General features: G+C 38.2%; 1 protein-coding gene across 1 annotated transcript in view; it reads right to left on the bottom strand.

The window, feature by feature from the left end:
- The window catches only part of KIF13B (kinesin family member 13B), a 250,412-nt gene that overhangs the window by 27,455 nt on the left and 210,860 nt on the right, over positions 1 to 12,097 (bottom strand). Inside the window, 3 exon segments of the mRNA XM_020988799.2 lie at positions 5,325 to 5,458; positions 7,108 to 7,117; positions 7,119 to 7,220. Coding sequence (XP_020844458.1) covers positions 5,325 to 5,458; positions 7,108 to 7,117; positions 7,119 to 7,220 — 246 coding nt within the window.

Here is a 12,097-nt window from a genome sequence, read left to right as displayed (position 1 = left end):
TATTTTTCAAGTCCACTTCTATTTTCTGGCCTGAGCTTAAATATTGTCTAATATTTCCTCCAATTAGTCATGCAAACTGATAAAGGCACTGTGATCATAGACTTAAAGAAACCACAGTAGAATTAAAAGGAAAATAGGGAAATCAAAACTGAGACAATAATTCATAGGACATATGCATGCTTTGAAAGTATGAGTAAAATTAGTAAGTAATATGAACTAATAGCTCTTTTGTAAAAATTATATTTATTTCATTAACTATTACCCAATTACATGTAAAATAAAATTTAACAATCATTCCTTAAAATTTTAAGCTCCAAATTCTCCCCACCTCCTCGAAAAGGCACGCAAGTTGATATCGATTATAGATGTGAAGTCATGCAAAGTATATTTCCATTTTAGCCATGTTGTAAAAGAAAACACAAACAAAATAATAAAAATAAAGAGATTAAAGAAAAGTATGCTTTAATCAGACCAGTAACTCTCAAAGACAATTTAATTTTTTGAATGGGATACTGACAGATGAATATGGAAGATGTAGCATATTTGAATTTCAGACAGGCATCTTGACATCTCCCATGGATGAGAAGGAAAAACATAGACTGGTATGTACTGTATTATGAAAGAGACTAATTCAATTCCACAAACATTTAGGCACTGCCCATAATGTACAAGGAAGCACAGGAATACTAAGGCAAAAAAATGAAATCACCTCTTTTCTCAAGGGACTTACATTTTAGAAGGATAGATAAAATATACACAAAAATAAGTAAATGCAAAGAGCATGTACAAAGTTATATAAACTAATTTCAAGAGGGAGAGAGTAGAAATGAACGGAGGCTGGAAGAGGGTGCCAAGAAAAGGAGGCAAACTCGACGTGGCGCCTGGACATGTGCCTTGGGGGCAGCTAGGGATTCTACGGGTGCGGGTGAGAGAAGAGTATTTTCTTGTGGTGATGCCACTGGATGATTTTGTGGAATCGCTCTAAGTCAGGCCTGGTGGGTCACAGGATCCTCTGTTTTGGCCCAATATTGCTTAACATTTTAACAACAACTTGTGGGAGGAAGGGAACAAGCATTTCGTAAACACCTACTCCGTTTCAGGCACTGTGTGCTAAGTGCTTTACAAATATTATCGCATTTGATCATAAAAGGCGTATTAATCAAGTGAAGTGGCACATAATTAATGTGCTAGATAAGGTCTTCGTTCAAAAATGTCAACATTCTAGAACAATGAGTTACCCTTAAGATTATAACTTAACAGGGATAAATGTAAATCCTTCACTTGAGTTAAAAGAATAAAATTCAGAGGCATAACATGGGGGAAATTTGGCTTGAGAGCAGTCCATGTGTTTTAAAACATGTGGATTTTCAGGCAGCTAGGTGGCACAGTAGATAAGACACCAGCCCTGGAGTCAGGAGGACATGAGTTCCAATGTGGTCTCAGACACATAATACTCCCCAGCTGTGTGACCCTGGGCAAGTCACTCAACCCCAATTGTCTTGCCAAAAACAAAACAAAACAAAACATGGATTTTGATCACTATAGTTTGATAGTTACCTAAAAATATTAATTCATCTTGGTTTATATTAATGTAAATATAGTTTCCAAATTACAGAATCATATTTAGAGCTAGAAACACCCTCAGAGATTATCATATCAAAGCCAATTATTTTCCAAATTAAGAGACAGGCCCACAGAAGCTAAGTGACTTGCTCAAGGTCACATGGTAGTAAATGACAGAGACAAAAGATTTTTTTTTTTACTTATTAAGCACCAGCACCTACTATGTGCCAGGCACTGCGCTAAGCACCGGGCATACAAAAGACGGGCCTCAAGAACCTCACAGTCTAATGGGGGAGACAAAATTCAAATAAACAGGAAATAATGAACAGAGGGAGGGTACTGGAATGAAGAGGGGTTGGGAAAGGCTTCCTGTAGAAGACGAGATCTTAATTGAGACTGAAAGGAAGCCAGGATAATGAGGAGGAGGAGCAGAGGACAGCCAGGATCTGGACTCAGGCACTCTGCCTCCCAAGTGCTCTCCCACCTCTGACAGTCCTGGATGACCAGCCCGCATCTGGATTGCTGCTTCCCTGGAGTGCCTACGTATTCTAAGAGGGCTGCTGATAAAGGAGAGAGCATTCAGGACAGTGAGAAATCTTGTTCTGTGTATCACAGAGAGCTGAAAGAAGAGAGGCTGAACCTGGAGATGAGAAGACTTAGAGGAAACAAGAAAGCTACTTTCCAGTATCAGAATAGCTATCAACATTTGACTAAGTCTCCCGTAAATCCTCATTGATATTTAGCACAGCGCCTGGGACATAGAAAGTACTTAATATGTGTCGCTTTGATTTGTGCAAGAGGAAAATGTGTGCTGGTATATACCATGGTATGAACAGACTTAATTCAATTCAGTGACCATGTGACAGATGTCCATACTATATGAGCTCAAGGATTATAGTTATGCTACATAGCTCTTGAGGACAGAACTAGGACCAATGGGTAAAAGTTACAAGAAGGCAGATCTTAAGAATTTCTAGCAATCAGTGCTAGCTATTAATGGAATGGGTTGCTTTGGAAAGTAATGCATCTTTCTTCATTGGAGGATACATGACCATATGCTAAAAATGTTGCAGAAAGCAATAATTCCTCAGCCAAGTCAGGCTGAACTGCTTGTACTTGTGTGGGACTACACCAAATCGGAGAAAAGCAGAGAAATGAGGATGAGGGCTGGGATCTAAAGACATGGATCTTAATGGGTGGGGGTGGGGCAGCAAAAAGTTATCTCAAGACAGGAACAGGATGGTGTAATCCTGCTAGCTAAACTTAAGTCTGGTAGTTTAAGGGTTGCCGTAATGACTTGCCTGAGATACACTCCTGCTTCATCACAAGGCTATGAAAAAAGAAAGAGAAAAAGAGATAGATACAGACAGAGAGAGACAGAGACACACACAGGGGGGAAAAAACACCAAGATTTTAGACAACAAATTTAATTTCCATGTGAATCTAATTCTACTCTAGTGAAGTTTGCTGTAGTCCAGTTCCACAGAACACCAGAAGCAGGCTGCATTTTGTTTTATTCCTATTACTGGAAATTGCATTAAAGTTAAATAAAGAACTAAATTTTCACTGGTGAAGTAGAAATGCAAAAGGAAAACCAAGGACAAATATAATGCAAGCTTGGTTTTTATAATTCTTTTGATATTAACAAAAGAGTAATAAATTAAAAAAAAAAAAGCAAACCCAAATCCCAAAAGGTATTTAAATAATATGGGTAAAGGAGAACCTTCTCCATGGAATCCACATTTATACTGATTGTACATTTAACCATCTCCCTCTTCTATATTATAACTAAAGATGCTTTAATAAAATGAGTTTTTTTTACATAATTCCCTGATCACCCTTGAAGTCAAATAAAAAGCTATTTTCTTTTTTCATTTTCTTAGTTGTGTTTAAACCTAAAAAGCAAGGCTTATAAGGGCAGCTAGGTGGCCCAGCATATAGAGTTCCAGGCCTGGAGTAATGAAGATTTATCTTCCTGAGTTCAAATCTGGCCTCAGACACTTACTAGCTGTGTGACCCTGGACAAGTCACTTGAGCTCATTTGCCCCAGTTTCTTCATCTGTAAAATGAGTTGGAGAAGGAAATGGCAAACCACCCCAGTATCCTTGCCAAGAAAACCCCAAATGGGGTTATGAAGAGTTGGTCACAAGTACAAAACAACTGAACAACTACAAAGGCTCATAAATGTTTACCTATGTGAATGAAGTTTCTTTAAAACACACTCTAGCACAGTCTCTCCTTAAACTGTGCCTTGGGCAGGCAGGATGGGCAAATCACAAAGTTCTGTCTTAATTCCTATATTTTTCATACAGTCTAGGGAATATCTGGTCATAGACTGCCAAAGCAGCGAAAACATAGATAATTCCTCCTAGGCAGCAAATGATTTGACTTGTTCCATCCTCAGAGTTCAAGTAGATTAAGTTTACTATTTAAACTCTATTATCCAGATTCCATGATTTTAAAAAAAAAAAAGAGTCTATGACTTTCAACTGAGATTATTCTACTTTGAAAAAAATAACAGCTAAGCTGTACAGAAAAGGTCAAGATAGGAAGTACAGAGCCAATAGAGAAAACAGAAAATTTGAATTTTCACTTTTCCCTAGTGTATAAATCCCCTCCCATATATTCACTGAATTACCAAAGACAAGTCAGTAAGCAATTTAAGTACTATGTGCTTAGTATTGTTTAGGGTGTGTTTTCAACTACTCTAAAACATGGGGAGTGTCTACTTTTTCTATCCAATATGCTAGAAGATCCCTTGGTAGGAAATGCTGAAGAGGGGAAAAGAAAATCACAAATGAAACATCCTGATGGCTTAAAACAACACATCTACACCTATAGGCTGGCCCCATGCCTTGGAGAATGAATTATAATTATCAACGAGTTTTCTTTAAACTGGCAATTCTGCAACTCTAATATTCAGAGAATGTGAAGAAGCTGGTGTCAAAGGAACGATTTCAACAACCGAACTTGCACTGTAAGTGTTTTCTGAATGACTATAAATAAATCCTCATTTATCATTTCCTGCTGAGTTCACACCTATATGAGGTTAGAAACTGCATTTCTAACAGGGCCCTGTTGTCCTCTTTCGGACACAAGAAGCTTCCTGACTGATTAGAAAAGACTTTTCACCTAGAAGCCCAAATCTTCCTTCTCTCTGACACATCCGAAGGATGTGTATGGTGACATCCCTTGGTTGGCTGGACTGAAGTCAGAATAACTAGGATAGACAGGTTTTTAGAAGAAATAAATGAAACAGGTGCCTAACAGGCAGCAGCTTAAATCAAAGGACAGGTAATTGGGGTGGGGTGGAGGGGGGCCAGGACGACGTAAGGATTGAGGGGAAGAGTGGTGCTGGAATCAGGTTGTTTGATATGAGGAATGAAATCAAGAATTAAAAATAGAATTACATTTTCCACTTGGCAATACGCAAACAACACTAAGTGCACTTCATAAATTCTACTATTGTTGCTCTAAGTGATATTACCATAAATCACATTAGTAGCACGCTTGGCATTTTTTAAAAGCAAAAAGGATTGAGAGTATCAATAAGTTTAAACAGCTCTCTTATCTCTGAAGAGAGTGGATGGAAAATTATCATAGGCTTTCACTGTGACTAAAAGCCCAGTTCTAACTCTCCCAACCTTACCCGTCCCCATCCCTCTAACTGCAGCACCAGAAACAGAATTCAGCCAACAAGACATTAGAGAAATGCTCATTGTTACATTCTGGGTTTGTTTTATTTACTTTTTTTTTTTTACCTGTTGTGCAAGAGGAGATGGCTGTCTGCCCTTTTTCTCATCTCGGACAGGAAAGAGGGACTTAAGCAGCTTTGGCATCTGTGGCACAAAGGATTTTACTGGATTCAAGTAGGAGGCTGCTAAGCCACCAGGTCCTATCAACAATATTAAAAAGGAAAAAAAAAGATAAAACCAATTACACAAGCATTTTGTCTCCACGAGATTTTGCCAAGTACCATTTGTGATTGTTCTAATAATATAACCTCAGAAAGGTTATCACTAAAAGATGACTTTGAAAAAAAACAAACAGTACAATACGTATGACACAACCTTATTTTCAAATGCCACAGTGTTCCCTTTTCCTTGGCAGATACTGTCTAGATAGTCTCAACAGGCCCTAATTCCTGTTGTTTCTAAGATACCCCAAGGGGTCCCCTTCTGATATGTCTCTCTCTAAAACCAAGAAAATGTTATTCCTGTCCAAAAAGAAGAGTTTTCTTCCCTCTCAAATAATAGGATTTCTATGGTGCTTGTAAGGTATATTCCTTCTGATATATGTTCTAGTGGCAGGTTCATTTACGCTTTAAACAAAGAAATGTGCTTTACTCATTTGTGAGTAATGACATGCACCTTCAATGGTTTTTCAATAGTGAAAAGCGTTGTTCTGAGTCATCCACCTACTAGCACATGATATTTCTGATGCCTAGGAAGTTGGGAACATTCTATGGCTACCAAAAAGTGGTGGGTATACACATGTATATACTCAAACATATAAGATATGACATCTTTTTTCCCCACTGCTAACTGAAACAGAAAAGTCAGTTTATCAATTCATGGAAAAACAGGGACTGAAAGTTCCAAAGTACCCTCAAGCCCGTGTAGACCACTTTGTCCCCTATTTCTCTTTAATTTATTAAGTGTCTCTTGGCCAACAAGCACACAAGTTAGGTCAGATAACTGGGGACTAGATGTTAAATGACACAATTATTTGGTCTCTGATCTCAATGCAGCCAACTTTTAAAAAGTTCCTCAATTACTCTATTGCATAAAACATATATGCTCTGGTGGTCTCTTTCTGTGCTTTTATGATTCTTATTTTTCCTGAAACTTTAGAGGAGGGCCATAAAACACATCCCTCACTGTAAATCAATATCATAAAAGTGTTTCTTTTACATAAAAATATACGTGTGCATATCCCTACATCACTAGGAGAATTAATTTAAACAGAAGACTACTAACATTTCTGAATTAATGTTAAAATATGACGATAACCTACAAAATAAATAATATACAACTAGGCCCGGTTTTCATAAAAGGATAAAATGTACCATTTGTTTTGCATCTCTATATATGATAGACAAAAGTAAATAAACATAAATTGAGTAAGAGCTAGTTCAAGCAATAGAAATAATTAGACTATAGAAATAACTGAACACTGAAGAAGACTATTCTGGTTTCTTGGGAAATCCTTGTCCTTGGGGATTTAAAAAAACAACAGGGGCAAACATTCGGCTTCGATACACTTTTTAGCCGTAGGAATGGAGCAAATGCACATCTTGTTGTGGGTCTTCACACAGCACTTTATTTTGCACTGAATAAAGTTATCATGTTATGCTAATACTTTCATTTAGTGCTCTGCACAGAGTAAGCATTTTAAAAAAATAAAGCTTTCTGGAAGGAAGGGAAGGAGGGAGAGAGTGAGAAAGGGACAAACTAACCAGTACCATCTAACTACCTGGAAGGACAGTCTACAATCCAAGCCATCCTTGAGCACAGTAATCGAGAAAGTACAAACAGCACTCACCTGGTTCAGGGGGAATGGTTATCCTGGGGACCACTAGACAGAGATGGACAAGCCGGAGTCAGCCCTCTGGAATGTTCTGATTGGGAAACATCTTGTTGACTTTCCCACCGACCCTAAGAAGGATAAAATCATCTTTTTTCCCCCCAAGGTTCTGCACGCATAGATAGAACTGAGTACATAAAACACTATTAAAGAACTAAATTAAAAATCCCTGGCCCCACACCACCCAAAAACTTGATAATTATTTTTTTTAAAATCCAACTCTCTTTTTATCATTATAGAGAATAATATCATGGCATACATAGTGATGTTTGTTTTAGAGCTATAGTTTGCAATAAACTTCATCTTTTCTGTGGTCTGATATACAACTTTCTATCAAACTGTGCAGAGAAATATCCTTCTTTTAAGAGTGAAAGGGGGCAATGTACCATGGCAGAGAGAGAAGAGCTGGCCCTGAAATCAGGAAAACATGAATTCAAGTCCTCTGCCTCATACTGGCTGGAGGACTGTGGGCAGATCACTTAACCTCTCAATGCCACCAACAACTCTCTAAGACTCAAGTTGTAGAGCAGGCTCTCATCTGCAGTGGCAGCATCACACACTGAGGAAATCAGAGGTATCATCTAACAAAGAAAAACTGAACACAATCTCCCCACACAACTGCTACTACCCAGGAAAACTCTTCCCTATTCCTTTGGCTGTATGGACCTTGCTGAGGCCACTTCTGTTTGTTTACTCAGACACCACTGGTCTTCCTCTTCTCTCTTCCTTATTCTACCTCCACAATTGGATCCCAGGACTAGTGGAGCATTCGTTGTTGCTAGATTTTTTAAAAAATTCTTTTTACTGATGTTGCCAATAAAATTATATTTTCAAAGACCTACTCTTCTTCCTGTTCATCTACACAGCCTTCTCTTGCACTACTTTTAAGAGTGTGGCAGCTACTGTCACAAATATAAATACCTGGAAATGTACTACAGAATGAAAAGGATTTGGAGGCAATAGATTAATCAACCTTTCTTTTTCTTCCACAATAATTGTGAATTAACAGATTTATGAATTAGTAACATGAAATGTACTTTTAACAGCATTTTAGAAAATTTTCTAAAAGGTTCTTATGAGCTGAAGGGATCTGCGACGTCATCTACTAGAATATCTTTATTTTAGATATGGTTTAGTAGAAACAGCATTAGACTCAGAGCAGTTAACTTGGACTCTACTTCAAGTGTCTCCTTCAGGGGTAAGAATTAATGAGAAATCATTGTAAGATAGAGTATGATTCCAGGCAAGCTGAATAGATTACGGTACTGCCTTAAACAATGCTGCTGATGAAAAAGCACTGCTAATTCTCACAATACCCTCAGGTAAGAACACATTCATTTAATAAGTAAACAGAGAATGATCTATCTGTACAAAAAACTCAAAACAAGCCAATACCAATGTCGTAGGGAAAAGACTCTCAGAGTCACTCCTAGAATACATAGCTCTTCCAAATTCATTTTTCACTACTGTTTCATGGCATTACGTTTTTGCTTCAACTGGCATTTCATGGGTGCATAACCACATCAATAAATGTGGTATTTTTGAACTACTAATGGACTCAGAAGCAACTGCACAGTGCCCCCAAAGGGTAAGAAGTGAAAACTTCTTGAAACTCTGACACCTGGACTGAAAACCTATCTGCTCTTAGTTATGACTCAAGTGCTGATCTTCAAATCATTAAGCTCTAAGTGATTTGGTTCTGTTTACTTCAGAGAATGCCGCATTTCCCTACGCACTTTCTAAGCAATGCATACAGGGCTTAATAAAGGCATGCAAGTAACAAAGAAGAACTGTAATACTCAAGTGGACCAAGGAAAAATACACATACAAAAATAACGTAGATATAGCTATGAAATACAGATTAAATATTTATGTTCTATATAAACAACAAACCTGACTCACAAAAGTCCCTAGAAAGGAACTAGATTTCCAAAGGATTTGCGGAGAACACATTACTGATCCTCTCTGACAACAATCTGCCCATCCAAGACAATGCTTGATGAACTCAAAAGTGAGTTACCACAGAATACTTCAGCTTACTTGATCACTACTCTCTCCCTCAACTCCTATTTCTCACCCTACGCTTCAGTTCCTTCGTCCTCAAGAATTTACCAACTATAACAAGTAACTCCTGTTTTTCACAAAACATCTGCACTCTTTTATGACATGGGAGTGGTCATTATGGTCTAGATCATACATTCTTTTTTTAAAAAATATTTAACTTTTTCCAACTATGTGTAAAGACAAATTTTTACATTTGCTTTTTATTTTTTTAAATTTTGAGTTCCAAATCCTCTCCCTTGCTCCCTCTTCTCCCCTGACCCTGAGGCGGTAAGCAATTTGATACACGTTATACGTGTGCACTCATGCAAAACATTATTTCCATATTAGTCATACTGTGAAAGAAAACAGACAAAAAAGCAAATAAACCAAAAGAAAAGAAAAAACCCCTAAACCTCACCCCAAAAATAAATAAATAAATAAATAAATAAAGTTTTAAAAGAGTGTGCTTTGATCTGCATCCAGACTCCATTAATTCTTTCTCTGGAGGTAGATGGCATTTATCATCATGAGTCTTCAGAATCATCTTGGATCTTTTGTATTGCTCACAAGAGCCAAATCATTCACAGTTGATCATCAAACAGTACTGCTGATACTTTGTATTATCTTCTAGATCAGGGTTTTTTTTTTCTTTTAACACAGAGCCCCCACCTCCCCACCCCTTGGTCCATGGATAGATTTATTTTCCCTAATCTTTGGTTTCCTTTGAAATCTTGTGTGTTTTATTTTATACATTTAACAACATGATTCTGAGGAATCTGCAGGCTTCAGCAGACTTACTGCCAAAAGGGTCCATGATACCAAAAAAAAGTCTAAAGGAAAGAGGAGACTGAGAATCTGGAAATGAAAGCTCTAGTCTTCTGAACCGAACTACCGGCATGGCCTTGAGGAAAATAAAGCTATATCTAGATCCAGAGGTACCTAGGTGGTGGTACAGTGGATAGAGCCTTGGGCCTGGAGTCAGGAAAGACCTGGATTCAAATCCAGCCTCAGACACCTACTAGCTTTGTGACCACTGCCAAGTCATTTAACCTGTCTCAGTTTCCCTGACCATAAAATGGGGAGAATAATCTACCTCACAGTACCGTTGTGAGGATCAAATGGAATAGTATTCATAAAGTGCTTAGCACAGTGCCTAGCACACAGCGGGTGCTATATAAATGCGTATTCCTTTTTCTTCCTTCCCCTTCAATTTCCTAAACTGAAACATGGTAACAACATGTTAGAATTGAAGAGTATTTTACAGTTTACAAAATCTTTTGCATTCATAATTTAACTTGATCCTCACAATGGCCTGATAATAGTGGCCAAGCATCACATCCCTATAATACAGATTAATAAACTAAGAGCCAGAAGGGATAAATGACTTACCCAAGGTCATACAATTGGTAAGTGGCTGAGCTTGGATAAGAACACAAGTGTCTTGAATCCCATATTATCGTTCTTTAGGATCTTTTTTATTTGTGGATTTATAATAATGTGTGGGTTAATCTGAATATTTAAAGTATGCATTTATTAGAATGCTAATTAGTCACAGGGAACAGAAAGCTGTGCAAAAAGGAGCCCAAAGATATTTGGTTTCTTCATGTTTCCATAGGCAACTGTGTGTGTGTGTGTGTGTGTGTGTGTGTGTGTACACACCAAGATTGTTTATATATCACGGATACCAAACCCTCATCAGAGAAATTTCATACAAAGTTGGTCTTCCCCCCCATTCAACTACTTCCCTTCTTATTCTACATACATTAATTTTGTCTGTGCAGAAGCTTTTCAGTTTTCAGATAAGCAGTTACCTATTTTACTTTTTTAATTGCTTCCATCTCCTGTTTGGTTAAGAATAGATCTCCTCCACCCCCTACCCCTTGGTAATTGATGTTTTCCACTTTATCAAACCCTGAGTAGTTGGGTTCATTGTTTCTCCTTATCCCCTGTCTAATCTGCTGCACTGACCTCTCTATTTTTAACTAATACCAGAAGGTTTTGGATAAACCAGGTCAACTTTAGATAAACTAGCTGCAGTTTGGACTATAGTGGCACTTTATAAGCAGCCACATAATCATCTCCAGAATGATTAGGATCTTAGATCTAGCACTAGAAGGGTTTTCTTCAAAAAGATTCTCCAAGAGAGTCTCCCACTGAATACCTCTGAAACTGAGTTCCTCAGCATCTTCCCCTCAATCTGTCTGTCTTTCCAGCAACTCTCTACATAACATCTCATGTGATTCCTCGCTTCTCCAGGGCCACCACACTAGTTCAAGTCCTTATCATCTCTAACTTAGAATACTGTAATAGCTTCTTGACTATCTCCAAACTTGCAGTTTCTCCAGACTTCAGTCTTTCACACCTCTGCATGGGGAAATGAACTTCCCAATGCATAGACCAAGCCACTAAGTCAGTTCTTGCTGGACTTGTTCGAAGGAATTCAGTGGACTCCTATTTCCCATAAGATTGAATAAGAACCCTTATATCCAATTTAAACGCCCTCTTCAGTCTGGCTTCTATGTACCTTTTGGGCCTTATTCTACATTATTCTCTTTCATGAACTGCCTAGCCACTCCCTGACCAGCCTGCTTTCTCCCATCTACGTGCAGCAGGCACACCGTTCTTCCTGTCTGGAAAGCACCCTTCCTCTCCACCCCTCCTTATTTCTGTCGAAAGCCTTCTCTTTCTGGAAGATTCAGTTCAGCGTCATTTCCTCAATGGGGGCTTCTCTAATCCTCTTGTTGATCATTCTCTCCTCATTTCTGCCTGAAGTACTTCTTCTCTCTCACCACCGCAATCTACCCAGCATGAAGGCACATGTCATATCCCCTTAGAAGACTACAATAAGCATCCTGAAGACAGGGATGGTGTCATTTTTCATCTCATCCCTCAGACTATAGGTGCT

This window comes from Phascolarctos cinereus, unplaced genomic scaffold (genome assembly GCF_003287225.1).
Source record: "Phascolarctos cinereus isolate Bilbo 61053 unplaced genomic scaffold, phaCin_HiC Scaffold_2;HRSCAF=192, whole genome shotgun sequence".
Lineage (NCBI taxonomy): Eukaryota > Metazoa > Chordata > Mammalia > Diprotodontia > Phascolarctidae > Phascolarctos > Phascolarctos cinereus.
Note: the sequence above shows the minus strand (reverse complement) of the source record. Positions and strands in the feature narration are given on the sequence as shown.